The following is a 21243-nucleotide window of genomic DNA, read 5'->3' as shown; positions in this document are numbered from 1 at the left end:
ATATAGTAGGACTGTTATTATAATATGATATAGTAGGGCTGTTATTATGATATAGTAGGGCTGTTATTATGATATAGTAGAACTGTTATTATGATATGATATAGTAGGGCTGTTATTATGATATAGTAGGGCTGTTATTATGATATGATATAGTAGGGCTGTTATTATGATATAGTAGGACTGTTATTATGATATAGTAGGACTGTTATTATGATACAGTAGGGCTGTTATTATGATATAGTAGGACTGTTATTATGATATAGTAGGGCTGTTATTATGATATGATATAGTAGGACTGTTATTATGATATAGTAGGGCTGTTATTGTGATATAGCAGGACTGTTATTATGATACAGTAGGGCTGTTATTATGATATAGTAGGACTGTTATTATGATATAGTAGGGCTGTTATTATGATATAGTAGGGCTGTTATTATGATATAGTAGGACTGTTATTATGATATAGAGGGCTGTTATTATGATATAGTAGGACTGTTATTATGATATAGTAGGGCTGTTATTATGATATAGTAGGACTGTTATTATGATATAGTAGGACTGTTATTAGGATATAGTAGGGCTGTTATTATGATATAGCAGGTCTGTTATTATGATATGATATAGCAGGTCTGTTATTATAATATGATATAGTACGACTGTTATTATGATATAGTAGGGCTGTTATTATGATATAGTAGGGCTGTTATTATGATATAGTAGGGCTGTTATTATGATATAGTAGGACTGTTATTATGATATAGTAGGACTGTTATTATGATATAGTAGGGCTGTTATTATGATATAGTAGGACTGTTATTATGATATGATATAGTAGAACTGTTATTATGATATAGTAGGACTGTTATTATGATATGATATAGTAGGACTGTTATTATGATATAGTAGGACTGGTATTATGATATAGTGGGACTGTTATTATGATATGATATAGTAGGGCTGTTATTATGATAGAGTAGGGCTGTTATTATGATATAGTAGGGCCATTGTTATGATATAGTAGGGCTGTTATTATGATATAGTAGGGCTGTTATCATGATATGATATAGTAGGACTGTTATTATGATATAGTAGGGCTGTTATTATGATATGATATAGTAGGACTGTTATTATGATATAGTAGGGCTGTTATTACGATATAGTAGAACTGTTATTATGATATAGTAGGACTGTTATTATGATATAGTAGGGCTGTTATTATGATATGATATAGTAGGGCTGTTATTATGATATAGTAGGACTGTTATTATGATATAGTAGGACTGTTATTATGATATAGTAGGGCTGTTATTATGATATAGTAGGACTGTTATTATGATATAGTAGGACTGTTATTATAATTTAGTAGGGCTGTTATTATGATATAGTAGGACTGTTATTATGATATAGTAGGACTGTTATTATGATATAGTAGGGCTGTTATTATGATATAGTAGGGCTGTTATTATGATATGATATAGTAGGGCTGTTATTATGATATAGTAGGACTGTTATTATGATATAGTAGGACTGTTATTATGATATAGTAGGGCTGTTGTTATGATATAGTAGGACTGTTATTATGATATAGTAGGGCTGTTATTATGATATGATATAGTAGGACTGTTATTATGATATAGTAGGGCTGTTATTGTGATATAGCAGGACTGTTATTATGATATAGTAGGGCTGTTATTATGATATAGTAGGACTGTTATTATGATATAGTAGGGCTGTTATTATGATATAGTAGGGCTGTTATTATGATATAGTAGGACTGTTATTATGATATAGAGGGCTGTTATTATGATATAGTAGGGATGTTATTATGATATAGTAGGACTGTTATTATGATATAGTAGGGATGTTATTATGATATAGTAGGGCTGTTATTATGATATAGTAGGACTGTTATTATGATATGATATAGTAGGACTGTTATTATGATATAGTAGGACTGTTATTATGATATAGTAGGGCTGTTATTATGATATAGTAGGACTGTTATTATGATATAGTAGGGCTGTTATTATGATATAGTAGGACTGTTATTATGATATAGTAGGGCTGTTATTATGATATAGTAGGACTGTTATTATGATATAGTAGGGCTGTTATTATGATATAGTAGGACTGTTATTATGATATAGTAGGACTGTTATTAGGATATAGTAGGGCTGTTATTATGATATAGTAGGACTGTTATTATGATATAGTAGGGCTGTTATTATGATATAGCAGGTCTGTTATTATGATATGATATAGCAGGTCTGTTATTATAATATGATATAGTACGACTGTTATTATGATATAGTAGGGCTGTTATTATGATATAGTAGGGCTGTTATTATGATATAGTAGGGCTGTTATTATGATATAGTAGGACTGTTATTATGATATAGTAGGACTGTTATTATGATATAGTAGGGCTGTTATTATGATATAGTAGGACTGTTATTATGATATGATATAGTAGAACTGTTATTATGATATAGTAGGACTGTTATTATGATATGATATAGTAGGACTGTTATTATGATATAGTAGGACTGGTATTATGATATAGTGGGACTGTTATTATGATATGATATAGTAGGGCTGTTATTATGATAGAGTAGGGCTGTTATTATGATATAGTAGGGCCATTGTTATGATATAGTAGGGCTGTTATTATGATATAGTAGGGCTGTTATCATGATATGAAATAGTAGGACTGTTATTATGATATAGTAGGGCTGTTATTATGATATGATATAGTAGGACTGTTATTATGATATAGTAGGGCTGATATTACGATATAGTAGGACTGTAATTATGATATAGTAGGGCTGTTATTATGATAGAGTAGGGCCATTGTTATGATATAGTAGGGCTGTTATTATGATATAGTAGGGCTGTTATTATGATATAGTAGAACTGTTATTATGATATAGTAGGACTGTTATTATGATATAGTAGGGCTGTTATTATGATATGATATAGTAGGGCTGTTATTATGATATAGTAGGGCTGTTATTATGATATAGTAGAACTGTTATTATGATATAGTAGGACTTTTATTATGATATGATATAGTAGGGATGTTATTATGATATAGTAGGGCTGTTATTATGATATAGTAGGGCTGTTATTATGATATAGTAGGGCTGTTATTATGATATAGTAGGGCTGTTATTATGATATAGTAGGACTGTTATTATGATATAGTAGGGCTGTTATTATGATATAGTAGGGCTGTTATTATGATATAGTAGGGCTGTTATTATGATATAGTAGGACTGTTATTATGATATAGTAGGACTGTTATTATGATATAGTAGGGATGTTATTATGATATAGTAGGACTGTTATTATGATATAGTAGAACTGTTATTATGATATAGTAGGACTGTTATTATGATATAGTAGGGCTGTTATTATGATATAGTAGGGCTGTTATTATGATATAGTAGGGCTGTTATTATGATATGATATAGTAGTGCTGTTATTATGATATAGTAGGGCTGTTATTATGATATGATATAGTAGGACTGGTATTATGATATAGTAGGGCTGTTATTATGATATAGTAGTACTGTTATTATGATATAGTAGGGCTGTTATTATGATATGATATAGTAGTACTGTTATTATGATATAGTAGAACTGTTATTATGATATAGTAGTACTGTTATTATGATATAGTAGTACTGTTATTATGATATAGTAGTACTGTTATTATGATATAGTAGGGCTGTTATTATGATATAGTAGGGCTGTTATTATGATTTGATATATTAGGACTGTTATTATGATATAGTGGGGCTGTTATTATGATATGATATAGTAGGGCTGGTATTATGATATAGTAGGGCTGTTATTATGATATGATATAGTAGGGCTGGTATTATGATACAGTAGGGCTGTTATTATGATATAGTAGGACTGTTATTATGATATGATATAGTAGGACTGTTATGATATAGTGGGGCTGTTATTATGATATGATATAGTAGGGCTGGTATTATGATATAGTAGGGCTGTTATTATGATATGATATAGTAGGGCTGTTATTATGATATAGTAGGGCTGTTATTATGATATAGTAGGGCTGTTATTATGATATAGTAGGGCTGTTATTATGATATAGTAGGGCTGTTATTATGATATGATATAGTAGGGCTGTTATTATGATATAGTAGGACTGTTATTATGATATAGTAGGGCTGGTATTATGATATAGTAGGGCTGGTATTATGATATAGTAGGGCTGTTATTATGATATAGTAGGGCTGGTATTATGATATAGTAGGGCTGTTATTATGATATAGTAGGGCTGTTATTATGATATAGTAGGGCTGGTATTATGATATAGTAGGGCTGGTATTATGATATAGTAGGGCTGTTATTATGATATAGTAGGGCTGTTATTATGATATAGTAGGGCTGGTATTATGATATAGTAGGGCTGGTATTATGATATAGTAGGGCTGTTATTATGATATGATATAGTAGGACTGTTATTATGATATGATATAGTAGGGCTGTTATTATGATATAGTAGGACTCTTATTATGATATAGTAGGGCTGTTATTATGATATAGTAGGACTCTTATTATGATATAGTAGGGCTGTTATTATGATATGATATAGTAGGACAGATATTATGATATAGTAGGACTGTTATTATGATATAGTAGGGCTGTTATTTTGATATAGTAGGACTGTTATTATGATATAGTAGGACTGTTATTATGATATAGTAGGGCTGTTATTATGATATAGTAGGGCTGTTATTATGATATAGTAGGTATGTTATTACCGACCACACTAAATTACCATACAGGCCATATTAAATTACCATACCGACCACACTAAATTACCATAACGACCATACTATATTGCCATACCGACCACACTAAATTACCATACCCACCACAATAAATTACCATACCGGCCATACTATATTGCCATACAGACCACACGAAATTACCATACCGACCACAATAAATTACCATACCGACCATACTATATTGCCATACAGACCACACGAAATTACCATACCGACCACAATAAATTACCATACCGACCATACTATATTGCCATACAGACCACACGAAATTACCATACCGACCACAATAAATTACCATACCGACCATACTATGTTGCCATACAGACCACACGAAATTACCATACCGACCACAATAAATTACCATACCGACCACACGAAATTGGAGGAAACAATACACGGTATTTTTTTAAAGGTTATGTGTTCTTCAATCAAAACCAGTATGCAGTTGGAAAGAATTCCACATTTATGTAAAGTTTATTTTACAAAACAATAAAAAAAAAAATATGAGGGTTATCCATGTACACAATATTCTATGACGTGGTTCTCCATATCAACACTGAAAACACATCAGTGAACTTTATACAACATGACACAACAGAATCAAGCCATCGACCAAAACACATGCTGTAAGGACATACCTGGATCCTTTAAATGTAATACTGTCCATTTGTCCCATGGTATACACATTCCACTGAGCCTACTGTATGTATTGCCGCCGAGGTATGTTAAAAGACAAACAACAAGCAACACAAACAGTATTTTACCTGTCCCATAGCAACCAGTACTGAACCTGTCCTATAGCAACCAGTTCTGAACCTGTCCCATAGCAACCAGAACTTAACCTGTCCCATAGCAACCAGTACTGAACCTGTCCTATAGCAACCAGTACTGAACCTATCCTATTGCAACCAGTACTGAACCTGTCCTAAAGCAACCAGTACTGAACCTGTCCCATAGCAACCAGTACTGAACCTGTCCTATAGCAACCAGTACTGAACCTGTCCTATAGCAACCAGAACAGAACCTGTCCTATAGCAACCAGTACTGAACCTGTCCTATAGCAACCAGTACTAAACCTGTCCTATAGCAACCAGAACAGAACCTGTCCTATAGCAACCAGTACTGAACCTGTCCTATAGCAACCAGTACTGAACCTGTCCTATAGCAACCAGAACAGAACCTGTCCTATAGCAACCAGATCTGAACCTGTCCCATAGCAACCAGTACTGAACCTGTCCTATAGCAACCAGAACTGAACCTGTCCTATAGCAACCAGTACTGAACCTGTCCTATAGCAACCAGACCTGAACCTGTCCTCTAGCAACCAGAACTGAACCTGTCCTATAGCAACCAGACCAGAACAAAGCTGTCTGGACTGTCTGGGAAATAGATACTGATTATTACAACACAATACACTGTAACTGTCTGAAGTTGTCCTTTGCACATCAATGTCATGCTGTGTTGGTCAAGTGGTACACCTGCCATTGTGCCATCCAGTCTACTGGCTGAGCTATGTGGTTTGGTAGCCTACTGGCTGAGCTATGTGGTTTGGTAGCCTACTGGCTGAGCTATGTGGTTTGGTAGCCTACTGGCTGAGCTATGTGGTTTGGTAGCCTACTGGCTGAGCTATGTGGTTTGGTAGCCTACTGGCTGAGCTATGTGGTTTGGTAGCCTACTGGCTGAGCTATGTGGTTTGGTAACCTACTGGCTGAGCTATGTGGTTTGGTAACCTACTGGCTGAGCTATGTGGTTTGGTAACCTACTGGCTGAGCTATGTGGTTTGGTAACCTACTGGCTGAGCTATGTGGTTTGGTAGCCTACTGGCTGAGCAATGTGGTTTGGAAACCTACTGGCTGAGCTATGTGGTTTGGTAACCTACTGGCTGAGCTATGTGGTTTGGTAACCTACTGGCTGAGCTATGTGGTTTGGTAACCTACTGGCTGAGCTATGTGGTTTGGAAACCTACTGGCTGAGCTATGTGGTTTGGTAGCCTACTGGCTGAGCTATGTGGTTTGGTAGCCTACTGGCTGAGCTATGTGGTTTGGTAACCTACTGGCTGAGCTATGTGGTTTGGAAACCTACTGGCCGAGCTAAGTGGTTTGGTAGCCTACTGGCTGAGCTATGTGGTTTGGTAACCTACTGGCTGAGCTATGTGGTTTGGAAACCTACTGGCTGAGCTATGTGGTTTGGTAACCTACTGGCTGAGCTATGTGGTTTGGAAACCTACTGGCTGAGCTATGTGGTTTGGTAACCTACTGGCTGAGCTATGTGGTTTGGTAACCTACTGTCTGAGCTATGTGGTTTGGTAGCCTACTGGCTGAGCTATGTGGTTTGGTAACCTACTGGCTGAGCTATGTGGTTTGGTAACCTACTGGCTGAGCTATGTGGTTTGGTAGCCTACTGGCTGAGCTATGTGGTTTGGTAACCTACTGGCTGAGCTATGTGGTTTGGTAACCTACTGGCTGAGCTATGTGGTTTGGTAGGCTGTTGGGTTAGCATCAGTTGCTATGTGGTTTGGTAGGCTGTTAGGTTAGCTGTAGTTGCTATGTGGTTTGGTAGACTGTTGGGTTAGCTGCAGTTACCATGTGGTTTGGTAGGCTGTTGGGTTAGCATCAGTTGCTATGTGGTTTGGTAGGCTTTGGGTTAGCATCAGTTGCTATGTGATTTGGTAGGCTGTTGGGTTAGCATCAGTTGCTATGTGGATTGATAGACTGTTGGGTTAGCATCAGTTGCTATGTGGATTGGTAGACTGTTGGGTTAGCTTCAGTTGCTATGTGGATTGGTAGACTGTTGGGTTAGCATCAGTTGCTATGTGGTTTGGTAGACTGTTGGGTTAGCTTCAGTTGCTATGTGGTTTGGTAGACTGTTGGGTTAGCATCAGTTGCTATGTGGTTTGGTAGACTGTTGGGTTAGCTTCAGTTGCTATGTGGATTGGTAGCCTAGTGGTTGAGTGCTTCATGTTAGTTTAGGTCTGAAGTCTGAGGCCTTGTTCTTCTGACCATGACAAGGCATAACCTCCACATTGTGTGTAAATACCTTCAGCACCATTTACACACGCTGCGATTCATTTGCAAGGTGCGTTATAACGCAGCACACTAAAACAGACGATAACAGACAAAAAAAAAGGGGAAGTATCACTGGAGACACCTTGCAGTTTAGGACACAGCGTTGCGTTTGCTAGCTAAGAGATATGTGGCTAAAGGGCTCGATTCCATCTGGATCACATAAAGTTCAGAGTTACTGCGCTCGATTGAAATTTAAAAGTCATTTCCGATTGAGCCGACATATTGCGGTCTCCGCTCACTAGGGTAACATTGCCTTTCAATGTCTATTGCGCCGTAGAATTGGTACAGATTGAATCAAGCCCTAATTAACGGTACATAAGTGAATTATTTCTCTCCACAGTTAGCCAAGACGATTAGCTAAGCAGCAGCAGCAGCAAAAAAAAAAAAAAAAAAAAGTTAGTTAACAATCACTTTTTAAAAACTATTTTTTCTTGCTACCGTAGCGTTGAAATGTCAATAACTTGTATCCATTTGACCATTGTGAGGCACATCCATGCGAATCCATATTCTATGGGTACATGACCAATGGTAAACCCATAATACTGTAACAATGTTAGGAAACATACTCCACAAGATAAATTATAATCTTACTGTATCAATCAATCAATCAATCCAATTCATCATATGATAATCATTAAAAAAAAAACTACTTCTGGAAAACAATGTTAAAAAAACAAAACATGAATTCTATGTACACATTATTATAAATGTATTCTTTAATCTTAAATAAGTGTTTTCCACGACTGTTGTGCAAATCCTTCAGGGGGGGGAAAAGTCTCTGTGTTGGGGTCGGGGGGTCAGCGTGTTAGCACCAAATGGCAATAGGGAATAGGGTTTGATTTGGGACGTAGCCTTAGTCTGGACAGGGACTCCGGGCTCTATTTGAACCACTGCAGATAGTTTGTGTTGAGGGCTGGGAAACACATGTTGTTGGTACAGGAGCCTCCGTAGCTCGGAGGACAGGCGGAGCACGGGACGCCTACTTTGTAGGGTGCCTCTCCGATCCAGTTCCCCCTGGGAAAACACAAGACACAGAGTTAATACTGGTACGATCCAGTTCCCCCTGGGAAAACACAAGACACAGAGTTAATACTGGTACGATCCAGTTCCCGCTGGAAAACACAAGACAGAGAGACACAGAGTTAATCCCAGCGGTCTGTGATTCAGCTCTAAGATAGCATATAAACTATATAACTATCTTATAGGGAATGTAGTTAGGGAATGTAAAAGCTAGCCAGAGAGATAACGGTAGAATTTTTACACATATTGTGGTTGACTTAATTTTCTTCATTTCTGTAAGCCTGTGAGTGGCGACATCGATAGCGGCCACAGTTGTCCCTGTGGAAGGAAAATGCTTCCTTTGATTGACGGGCTTTTATAAAACGCAGCTGCACACATGTCCTAAGTCACCAACACATGTGTTCTTCAGTGTGCAAGCCATCGGTGATTTAAAAACATGTCAGCTGTGGTTGCATTATGAGGTCGCAAGTCAGTCACAAATCCCCCCGGTTTATGAAACGGCCTTCGATCACGGAATTAAGGAAGAGAGAAAAATGATTCTGGACTTCTTTGAGGTTCTGGAGGAGTTGGAATGTAACTGGTACCTGGTACGTACTGGTCCTGGTACGTACTGGTAGTGGTACGAACTGGTACCTGGTACATACTGGTAATGGTATGTAACTGGTACTGGTATACAGATTGAGTATCGACACGCTCAGAACTACAGTTAAACCATTGTTAAAAGCATAGAAGTTGATGTGAAAAACAACGGACTTTCCTTTAAAGATACTGTTTTTTTGTTTTTTTTTACTTCCTGAAATATCAAAAAAAGGGCATTGTATTACTGTCTACTTACTTGGATGAATAGTTGCAGACTAAGAAGGTAGCCTGTTTCCACACGTTGCCCCATATGTTCATATTGTGACAGGTGTGTACAGCACAGCCGACTTTGTTCGTCGTGGCCCAAACCATCTGTAAAGTAAAGAGACTCGTCAGACTCGTAGGGCTCGTCAACGACGCAAAGATCGTCCATACCCGGCAATCGTCAAAAATGACAGGTTCAAATTCAACTTTCCAATCAAGCATTGATGTCAATGGGAGATTTGCACTTACAGTTCAAGTCAAAGAATGTAAATCTTAAATTCATTTATTCTGCCCAAACAACAAAATGACTTTTCCTTGACTGTCTTCCTACCTGGGTATAATGTGTACACATCGGTCCGTAGCATTTGAGAGGGCACCGGGGGTTGCAGTCCCGGGGGTAAGGGAACACATAGTCCTTCACTTCATCGTGCCAGGGCTTCACCAACTGGAGAATAGAGCGGTAGCTGAGGACAGACACAGACAGATTAGTACTGAGGACAGAGACAGACAGATTAGTACTGAGGACAGACTAGTACTGAGGACAGGGGACAGACAGATTAGTACTGAGGACAGGGGACAGACAGATTAGTACTGAGGACAGGGACAGACAGATTAGTACTGAGGACAGACTAGTACTGAGGACAGGGGACAGACAGATTAGTACTGAGGACAGGGGACAGACAGATTAGTACTGAGGACAGGGACAGACAGATTAGTACTGAGGACAGACTAGTACTGAGGACAGGGGACAGACAGATTAGTACTGAGGACAGGGGACAGACAGATTAGTACTGAGGACAGGGGACAGACAGATTAGTACTGAGGACAGACCGATTAGTACTGAGGACAGAGACAGACAGATTAGTACTGAGGACAGATTAGTACTGAGGACAGACTAGTACTGAGGACAGGGGACAGACAGATTAGTACAGGTACAGACAGATTAGTACTGAGGACAGACAGATTAGTACTGAGGACAGAGACAGACAGATTAGTACTGAGGACAGACTAGTACTGAGGACAGAGACAGACAGATTAGTACTGAGGACAGATTAGTACTGAGGACAGAGACAGACAGATTAGTACTGAGGACAGACTAGTACTGAGGACAGAGACAGACAGATTAGTACTGAGGACAGATTAGTACTGAGGACAGAGACAGACAGATTAGTACTGAGGACAGGGGACAGACAGATTAGTACTGAGGACAGAGACAGACAGATTAGTACTGAGGACAGAGACAGACAGATTAGTACTGAGGACAGAGACAGACAGACTAGTACCGAGGACAGACAGATTAGTACAGGGACAGAGAGATTAGTACTTAGGACAGACACAGACAGATTAGTACTGAGGACAGATTAGTACTGAGGACAGGGGACAGACAGATTAGTACTGAGGACAGATTAGTACTGAGGACAGAGACAGACAGATTAGTACTGAGGACAGATTAGTACTTAGGACAGACACAGACAGATTAGTACTGAGGACAGAGACAGACAGACTAGTACTGAGGACAGGGGACAGACAGATTAGTACTGAGGACAGACTAGTACTGAGCACAGGGGACAGACAGACTAGTACTGGGACAGAGAGATTAGTACTGAGGACAGGGGACAGACAGATTAGTACTGGGACAGAGAGATTAGTACTGAGGACAGGGGACAGACAGATTAGTACTGAGGACATAGAGATTAGTACTGAGGACAGGGGATAGACAGATTAGTACTGAGGACAGATTAGTACTGAGGACAGAGACAGACAGACATTTACAGTTCAGTAATTTAGCAGACACTCTTACCCAGAGTGATTTATAATAGTGAGTGCATACATTTTCATACTGGTCCCCCGTTGGAATCGAACCCACAACCCTGGCATCGCAAGTGCAATGCTCTACCAACTGAAACACACAGGACTAGGCAGACAGACAGACAGACAGACAGACAGACAGACATACAGACAGACAGACAGACAGACAGACAGACAGACAGACAGACAGACAGACAGATTCGTACTGAGGACAGAGACAGACAGACAGACAGACAGACAGACAGACAGACAGACAGACAGACGGACAGACAGACACACAGATTCGTACTGAGGACAGAGACAGACAGACAGACAGACAGACAGACAGACGGACAGACAAACAGACAGACAGATTAGTATTGAGGACAGACAGACAGACAGACAGACAGACAGACAGATTCGTACTGAGGACAGAGACAGACAGACAGACAGACAGACAGACAGACAGACAGACAGACAGACAGACAGGACTAAGAGATGGGGCATTGCAATAGATAGCGACCATTTTACGAGCTCCCGACGCTGTCTATCTGTAACATAATGTCTCTGCCATCATTTCCTATGACTGAAAACATCTTCTGGACATCCGAACACCATTACCTTCTGTTCTGTTAGCGAATGTGCAGTTACTGGAGAATAAATTGGATGAACTCCTATTATCCTATCAACTGGACCCGGAAGAATTGTTCTAATATTCTATATTTCTATGGAGTCTTGGCTGAACACGGACATGGATACTATATACTGTATATCGTGTGGGTTTGTCCATACATCGTCTAGACCGGACGACGGCGTCGAGTAAGGCTAAAGGGGGAGGGGTGTATCTCTTTGTTAAGAGCAGCTGGTGTGCCTTCTCTAATATTAAGGAAGTCTCGAGGTTCTGCTCGCCCGAGATAGAATACCTCATGATAAGCTGTAGACCACACTATTTACCAAGAGAGTTTTCATCTATATTTCTTGTAGCTGTCTGTTTCCAATCACAAACCGATGCTGGCACTAAGACCGCCCTCAACGAGCCGTATAAGGCACTAAGACCGCCCTCAACGAGCCGTATAAGGCACTAAGACCGCCCTCAACGAGCCGTATAAGGCCATAAGACCGCCCTCAACGAGCCGTATAAGGTCATCAGCAAACGAGAAAATGCTCATCCAGAGATGACGCTCCTAGTGGCCGGTCATTTTAATGCAGGAAAACTGAAATCCTTCTTACCTCATTTTTACCAGCATGTCACCTGTGCAACTAGAGGTGAAAAAACTGTAGATCAACTTTACTCCAGACACAGAGACGCATACAAAGCTCTCCCTCACCCTCCATTTGGCAAATCTGACCATAACTATCCTCCTGATGCTTGCTTTCAATCAGCCAGCTGTATAGGGCTATAAGACCTCACTCAGCCAGCTGTATAGGGCTATAAGACCTCACTCAGCCAGCTGTATAGGGCTATAAGACCTCACTCAGCCAGCTGTATAGGGCTATAAGACCTCACTCAGCCAGCTGTATAGGGCTATAAGACCTCACTCAGCCAGCTGTATAGGGCTATAAGACCTCACTCAGCCAGCTGTATAGGGCTATAAGACCTCACTCAGCCAGCTGTATAGGGCTATAATACCTCACTCAGCCAGCTGTATAGGGCTATAAGACGTTACTCAGCCAGCTGTATAGGGCTACAAGACCTCACTCAGCCAGCTGTACAGGGATATAAGACCTCACTCAGCCAGCTGTATAGATCTATAAGACCTCACTCAGCCATCTTTAGCAGCATGTCACCTGTGCAACTAGAGGCGATAAAACTCTAGATGACAAGTACTCCACACACAGAGACGCGTTACAAATCTCTCCCTCTCCCTCCCTTTGACAAATCTGAACATAACTCTATCCTCCTGATTACAAGCAAAAACTCAAACAGGAAGTACTAGTGATGCGCTCCATACGGAAGTGGTCCAAAGAAATGACATTTCACTGCTATTTCCCAGCCATTCCCTGACCCTGTCTGTAATACATACATATTTAAAGCAGACCACCGTAGTCCCTGTGCCTAAGAACGCCACGGTAATCTGTCTAAATGACTTTCGCCCCGTAGCACTCACATCTGTAGCCATGAAATGCTTTGAAAGGCTGGGCATGGCATCACATCAACGCTATCATCCCAGACAGCCTGGACAGACTCCAATTGTCATACCGCCCCAACAGATGATGTGATATCTATTACACACCACACCTGCCCTTTCCCACCTGGACAAGAGGAACACCTATGTGATATTTTTGTTAATTGACTACAGCTCAGCGTTCAACACCATAGTGCCCACAAAGCTCATCACTAAGCTAAGGACCCTGGGACTAAACATCTCCCTCTGCAACTGGATCCTGGACTTCCTGACTGACCAGGTGGTAAGGGTAGGGCAACAACACATCCGCCACGCTGACCCTCAACACGAGGGCCCCTCAGGGGTGCGTGCTTAGTCCCCTCCTGTAATCCGACTGGCTGGCTGGCCACTCACGATTCTAACACCATCATAAAGTTTGTTGATGACACAACGGTGGTAGGGCTGATCACCGACGACAACGAGACAGCTTTTTGCGAGGAAGTTAGTGACCTCTGTGTCCACACACACCGTCATAAAGAAGTCACGACAACACCTCAGGATTTGGCATGGGCCCTTCTATAGAGAGCATTTTGATCACAGCTTGGTATTGCAATTGTTTGGCATCCGACCACAAGGCGCTACAGAGGATAGTGCGTACGGCCCAGTACATCATTGAGACCAAGCTCCCTGCCATCCAGGACCTCTATACCAGGCGGTGTCAGAGGAAGGCCCTACAAATTGTCAAAGACTCACAAGTCTGGAACCAGCCAGGACCCTGAAAAGGTCGTATCCTCAAACCATAAGACTGCTAAATACAAACACAACATGTAAAGTGTTGGTCCCATGTTTCATGAGCTGAAATTAAAGATCCCAGAAATGCCCTGTAAGCATTAAAAAGCTTATTTTGCTCAAATTTTGTGGACAAATTAGTTTACTGTTAGTGAGCATTTCTCCTTTGCCAAGATAATCCATCCACCTTACAGGTGTGGCATATCAAGAAGCTGATTAAACAGCACTATCATTACACAGGTGCACCTTGTGCTGGGGGACAATAAAAGGCCACTCTAAAATGTGCAGTTTTGTCACACAACACAATGCCACAGATATCTAACATTTTGAGGATGCGTGGAATTGGCATATGTTGACTGCAGGAATGGTTAATTTCTCTACCATAAGCCGCCTCCAACTTGCTTTAGAGAATTTGGCAGTACATCCAACCAGCCTCACAACCTCAGACCACGCGAATGGCATTGTGTAGGCAAGCACCTTGCTGACGTCAACATTGTGAACCGAGTGCCCTATGGTGGCGGTGGGGTCATGGTATGGTCCAGGCATAAGCTACGGACAACAAACACAATTGCATTTTATCGATGGCAATTTGAATGCACAAAGATACGGTGACGAGATCCTGAGGCCCATTGTCGTACCATTCATTCACTGCCATCACCTCATGTTTCAGCATGATAATGCTGTACACACTTCCTTGAAACTGAAGATTTCTCAGTTCTTCCATGGCCTTCCAAATCCATCAGACTGTTAAAATAGCCATCACTAGCACAGAGAGGCTGCTGCCAACACACAGACTTGAAATCATTGGTCACTTTAATAAATGGATCACTAGTCACTTTAATAATGTCACTTTAATAATCTTTACATATCTTGCATTACTCATCTCATATGTATATACTGTATTCTATACTAGTGTGTCTTAGTCTATGCATTACTCATCTCATATGTATATTCTGTATTCTATTCTATTCTACTGTATCTTAGTCTATGCATTACTCATCTCATATGTATATACTGTATTCTATACTAGTGTATCTTAGTCTATGCTGATCTGACATTGCTCATCCAAATCTTTATATATTCTTAATTCCATTCCTTTATTTAGATTTGTGTGTATTAGGTTTTGTTGTGGAATTGTTAGATATTACTGCACTGTCGGAAACTAGAAGCACAAGCATTTCGCTACACCCGCAATAACATCTGCTAAACACGTGTACGTGACCAATAACATTTGATTAGATGTATCCCCCATAGAGCTGTGGTCAACAGTAGTGCACTGAATACGTAATACGGTACCATCTGGTACACATACAGGGTCACGACTAGAAGAGATCCAGGATCCGTACACCCTCCCCCCGACATCCTGAACCTTAACCTTTAAGGGTCAGAGGTCAGAGGTGACTCACCGTCCGGTCCTGACAGAGAGGTTCTGGCCCAGGAACCTGAGGAGGTGTCGAGGTCCGTGCTCCCACAGACACGAGTGGGCCCAGTCCTCCGCTGATTTAGACAGGGTCTCGTCCCACGTCTACACACACACACGTAGAAACACACACACACACACACACACACACACACACACACACACACACACACACACACACACACACACACACACACACACACACACACACACACACACACACGCACACACGCACACACGCACACACGCACACACACACACACACACACACACACACACACACACACGCACACACACACACACACACACGCACACACACACGCACACACACACGCAGGGAACACAAGAAAATGTAGAATCATGAATAACATGGACTGTAATGTAGTTTGTCTATCATCCATGTTCCCACACTAAATCGTATCTATAATCAATGTTCCCACATTACAGATTGTCTATAATCCATGTTCCCATACTAAAGATTGTCTATAATCCATGTTCCAATACTAAAACGTGTCTCTATAATCCATGTTCCAATACTAAAACGTGTCTCTATAATCCATGTTCCAATACTAAAACGTGTCTCTATAATCCATGTTCCAATACTAAAACGTGTCTCTATAATCCATGTTCCAATACTAAAACGTGTCTCTATAATCCATGTTCCCATACTAAAGATTGTCTATAATCCATGTTCCAATACTAAAACGTGTCTTTAATAATCCATGTTCCCATACTAAAGATTGTCTATAATCCATGTTCCCATACTAAAATGTGTAAATAAATAATGTTTCCATATTAAAAATTGCCTATAATCCATGTTCCCTTACTAAATTGTGTCTAAAATCCATGTTCCCATACTAAAGGTTGTCTCTAATCCATGTTCCCATATTAAAATGTGTAAATAAATAATGTTTCCATATTAAAAATTGCCTATAATCCATGTTCCCTTACTAAAGGTTGTCTATAATCCATGTTCCCATATTAAAATTTGTAAATAAATAATGTTTCCATATTAAAAATTGCCTATAATCCATGTTCCCTTACTAAATTGTGTCTAAAATCCATGTTCCCATACTAAAGGTTGTCTATAATCCATGTTCTCATATATAAAGCGTATCTATAATCCATGTTTTTATACAAAACGTTTTTCTAATCCATGTCCCCATACTAAAGGTTGTTATATTGTAGATTGACATGCATTAAGGCCCTGAGAAATGGTTTCCCTGATGGAATGTTGTAATGAATTATCTGTGAGCATGAGCAGCAGTGTAACGGGTTTTCCTTTCTGTTTTCACAAAGAAAACAAAAGCCGTCTGTCGGCTTCTTAGAAAAAGAAAAAATAAATGTCTCTTCCAGCTCTTCATTAGTCTCTTTAACGACGTTTCATTAACGCCAGACTGTTCTGCTGCGTTCCCAGTACTCCAACGCAACCATGTTCCATGAGTTATGATGCAACAATGCAACGTGGTCTCTTCATTTATCCAACAGTCCCGTTGGAACGGAGCACAGAGCCAATGAAGAATTGGATCAGGGTTTGGGACGATGAGACAACCCCTCCTAGATCGTTTTGCAGGCTACTCTCTCGTGTGGTTCCAAAATTCAGAATGTTGTATTAGAGAATGTAAAGAAACTTCCGCTCAACGATTCCATCGTCGTTTCCTATGCTGGCTATGCAACTGGCCAGTTCTGAGCAGTACACTGCCAATTGTTGTTTTTTTGTAGCTAGAGTCTTTTACAGTAGCCTCTTTTGGGAACAATGCACTCGTCACTGTGTCTAGAATACAAAAATAACTTCCTATTCTCATAACCACCATGATCCACTTTAATAAAACATAACCCATTGTCCATGAAATACAACCAGCTATCAGCTACCGGCTATCGTGTGTTAAGACCCATTCATCATTCATTCATGAGCTACACCAAACCAAACCCATTACATCACTACATGGACACTTGGATACCAAATAGCACCCTATTCCCTATATCGTGCACTACCATAGCACCCTATTCCCTATATAGTGCACTACTTTTGATTAAGGGGCACCCTATGACTTTGGTCAAAAGTAGTGCATTATATAGGGAATAAGGTGCCGTGTGGAATGTGGTCGGAGTTCAGAGCAAGATGTTCAGTGACAAATGTCTCTTCGGACCCAGCTGTTGACCACATTTCATGGTCCAGGACCACCTAGAGGCTTGCTGGAAGTGCCCGGAGGGGGAACATAGAGGTGCTCTTCAGTTATAGAAGCTAGTAGTACCTCATAAAGACTAATGGGTTCATGTGGACCAAGGTTCTGTCCTAAATGAAATACAATGGGCCCTGGTCAAAAGTAGTGCACTACATATAGGGAATAAGGTGCCATAGGGTCCTGGTCAAAAGTAGTGCACTACATAGGGAATAGGGTGCCATAGGGTCCTGGTCAAAAGTAGTGCACTACATAGGGAATAGGGTGCCATAGGGTCCTGGTCAAAAGTAGTGCACTACATAGGGAATAGGGTGCCATAGGGCCCTGGTCAAAAGTAGTGCACTACATAATAGGGAATAGGGTGTCATGTGGAACAATTGCACTCACATCAGGCATCAATCTAGAGTCACCAGTCACCATGACGACAGCTTCTTTCACTAAGCAACACACATTTATCATTCAATGGTTTGAGTAGCTAGTCCAGTAGGCCAACAGTGTAAAGTCTAGTTTATAATAACGCTTACCACTGATGTTACCAATAGGGGGATTATCAATACAAACACGTCAATATCAATATACACAATCACAAGAGCAAGTGAAGGCAGAGAAGGCGGGAAAACAGAATGGTATTTCGTCATTAATCAATGAGCAATGGATTGATAAAGTTGGAAGATAAATCACTTACCATGTACTCCATATTGGACGCCGGAGGGAAAACTTTCCCTCTTACTTTATTGTGATAATCGAGAATGACAAGCATGTCGTTTTGGGAAATATAACGCTTCTTCCTGGTCAGAATGATATTCTCGTTGTCTGCTTCTCCATAGCTGAACGCTGAGCCAAGGTCGGTGAAATTGGTGGCTGGCAGCGTCGAGGACACGGTGGGAGAGTTCGCTGCCAATACACTTGCTCCGCAAGATATGCACAGCAGCAGAAAGTCTATGGCAAAGTGCGGAGCATTCATGTCGACTTCTTTTTCTGATTTCACAAAGGCTGTATGCGAAGTCTGGATTTAATCTGAAATGAAATCAATAAAAATCCGAGACATTAGATAAGTATATTTTTACGGTATGCCAACTAGAGTGGGCCAAGACTTAAAATGTTCCATGCGTAAAATTGAATAACATCAGTATACATTGTTCTCATCCCACGCAAGTGTGTAACCTAAAATAGTGTGATATTTCAAATTGAGAAAATGTCTGTGGGGGAAAAAACTGCAAAGATTCCCCCCCAAAAAATGTCAAAGAGGCATGCAGTAGAGAAATATCGGTGTCAACAGAAGAAATAAAATTTGTGGAATCTTGGAACGGTCCTACCTTCTACTTTCAGCCGTATCTTGTACCTGCGTTGCCAGGCGACACTCTTCCAACCTTCCAGATAGAATAGTGGACAGGAGAGAGAGAGAGAGAGATGATGCTCAGTTCCAGCAGTAGCCTAGACTAGTCAAACTATAAGAGGACTTCGGCTGCCGTTCTGCGCCCCGGGTTTATATATCACAGCGGTAGATGCAGGAAGTACGCCGGTCCGAAGGTGTGCTGACTGAGTCCCCTCCCTTTCACCTGAAAACAAAACATCGTTTGGAGAGAGCAGCTATGTTTTATCACCTTCCTGGCAGAGAGAGCTTGCTTCAACTTAATCACGAACATCTGCTTTACGTTTGCGCAGCTGGACAAAGTGAAGAAGAAAATACATGATGAAATAGGCACATAATCTCGTAATTCAGGTCAGATAGAGGTTGGGGAAGGGAGGTGGGTTTATTGCGGTCATCAGGCAACATTTACTATATGATGAGAAACTGGCTAAAGAAACATATAAAGTTTCATTTTTTACAGAGCGATTTACTGGAAGCAATGAGTCCCTCCGTGGGAACCGAACACCCAGCCTTTAGCGTTGCAAGCGCAATGCTCTACCAACTGAGCCACACGGGAACGTTGCATGAAGAAACGTGATGAATGAAATTGATTTTGCATGAGAGTAATACCAATATTATAGAGCAATGAGGATTAAAGCTTGTTCTTAGATGTGACAGACTTTATTGGTAGTAATTTTAAGTGCCAGAAAGGGGCCAAGGAACAACGTGTTTTATAATATTCATTATTAGCTGCATACATGGTTAAAAGTATTGCAGATGTCTATAGCCTGATATTTCCACCCTAAAGAATCCCAATGATAGTGTAGCGTTACGGCAGGGCATGGAAGCAAACCCAGGTCGATGGTGTGAAAGGCAAACGCCATACCAATTATCCAACGGATTATCTTATTCTACCTATGTCGGAGTGGTCTAAAGCACTGCATCTCATTGCTAGAGGTGTCACTACAGGCCCTGGTTCAATTCCAGGCTGTATCACAACTGGCCGTGATAGGGAGTCCCATAGGGCGGCACACAATCGTCCCAGCTACGTTAGGGTGTGGCCAGTGTAGGCCATTGTAACAGTATAACTTTAGTACGTCCACTCGCCCCGACACGGGCGCGAACCAGGGACCCTCTGCACACATCAACAACGGTCGCCCACGAAGCATCGTTACCCATCGCTCCACAAAGGCCACTGCCCTTGCAGAGCAAGGTGCAACACTACTTCTAGGTTTCAGAGCAAGTGACGTAACTGATTGAAACGCTAGTAGCGCGTACCCGCTAACTAGCTAGCCATTTCACATCCGTTACACCATCATTGTAAATAAGCGTTTGTTCTTAACTAACTTGCCTAGTTAAAAACATTTTTTTAAATGATTGAACCCATCAAGTGGTCAGAACATAAGAGTGTAAACACGAGGAGGATATCCAACAGGTTTCTGGTCTGGCTGGGGTGAGTGATATCCAACAGGTTTCTGGTCTGGCTGGGGTGAGTGATATCCAACAGGTTTCTGGTCTGGCTGGGGTGAGTGATATCCAACAGGTTTCTGGTCTGGCTGGGGTGAGTGATATCCAACAGGTTTCTGGTCTGGCTGGGGTGAGTGATATCCAACAGGTTTCTGGTCTGGCTGGGGTGAGTGATATCCAACAGGTTTCTGGTCTGGCTGGGGTGAGTGATATCCAACAGGTTTCTGGTCTGGCTGGGGTGAGTGATATCCAACAGGTTTCTGGTCTGGCTGGGGTGAGTGATATCCAACAGGTTTCTGGTCTGGCTGGGGTGAGTGATATCCAACAGGTTTCTGGTCTGGCTGGGGTGAGTGATATCCAACAGGTTTCTGGTCTGGCTGGGG

General features: G+C 40.9%; 1 protein-coding gene across 1 annotated transcript; it reads right to left on the bottom strand.

Moving 5' to 3' along the window:
* Window positions 1-5279: 5279 nt before the first annotated feature.
* Window positions 5280-19702, bottom strand: LOC129847087 (peptidase inhibitor 15-A-like). Its single transcript, XM_055914878.1, has 6 exons — window positions 19359-19702; window positions 18728-19059; window positions 15846-15964; window positions 10089-10221; window positions 9750-9865; window positions 5280-8908 (listed from the first exon to the last, which is right to left on the bottom strand). The coding sequence occupies exons 2-6, from the start codon at window positions 19004-19006 to the stop codon at window positions 8773-8775; spliced, it is 783 nt and encodes a 260-aa protein (XP_055770853.1). The 5' UTR covers window positions 19007-19059; window positions 19359-19702; the 3' UTR covers window positions 5280-8772.
* Between the last annotated feature and the right edge of the window lie 1541 nt (window positions 19703-21243).

This window comes from Salvelinus fontinalis, unplaced genomic scaffold (assembly GCF_029448725.1).
Source record: "Salvelinus fontinalis isolate EN_2023a unplaced genomic scaffold, ASM2944872v1 scaffold_0700, whole genome shotgun sequence".
NCBI classification, from domain to species: domain Eukaryota; kingdom Metazoa; phylum Chordata; class Actinopteri; order Salmoniformes; family Salmonidae; genus Salvelinus; species Salvelinus fontinalis.
Note: the sequence above shows the minus strand (reverse complement) of the source record. Positions and strands in the feature narration are given on the sequence as shown.

Excerpts from the sequence above, each read along its gene's own strand:
- LOC129847087 (XM_055914878.1), bottom strand. The coding sequence starts at position 19,006 with ATGAATGCTCCGCACTTTGCCATAGACTTTCTGCTGCTGTGCATATCT. Across the intron at positions 15,965-18,727 it reads CGTCCAATATGGAGTACATG|ACGTGGGACGAGACCCTGTC; the intron begins GTAAGTGATTTA and ends GTGTGTGTGTAG. Across the intron at positions 9,866-10,088 it reads TGTGTACACATTATACCCAG|ATGGTTTGGGCCACGACGAA; the intron begins GTAGGAAGACAG and ends TTTACTTTACAG.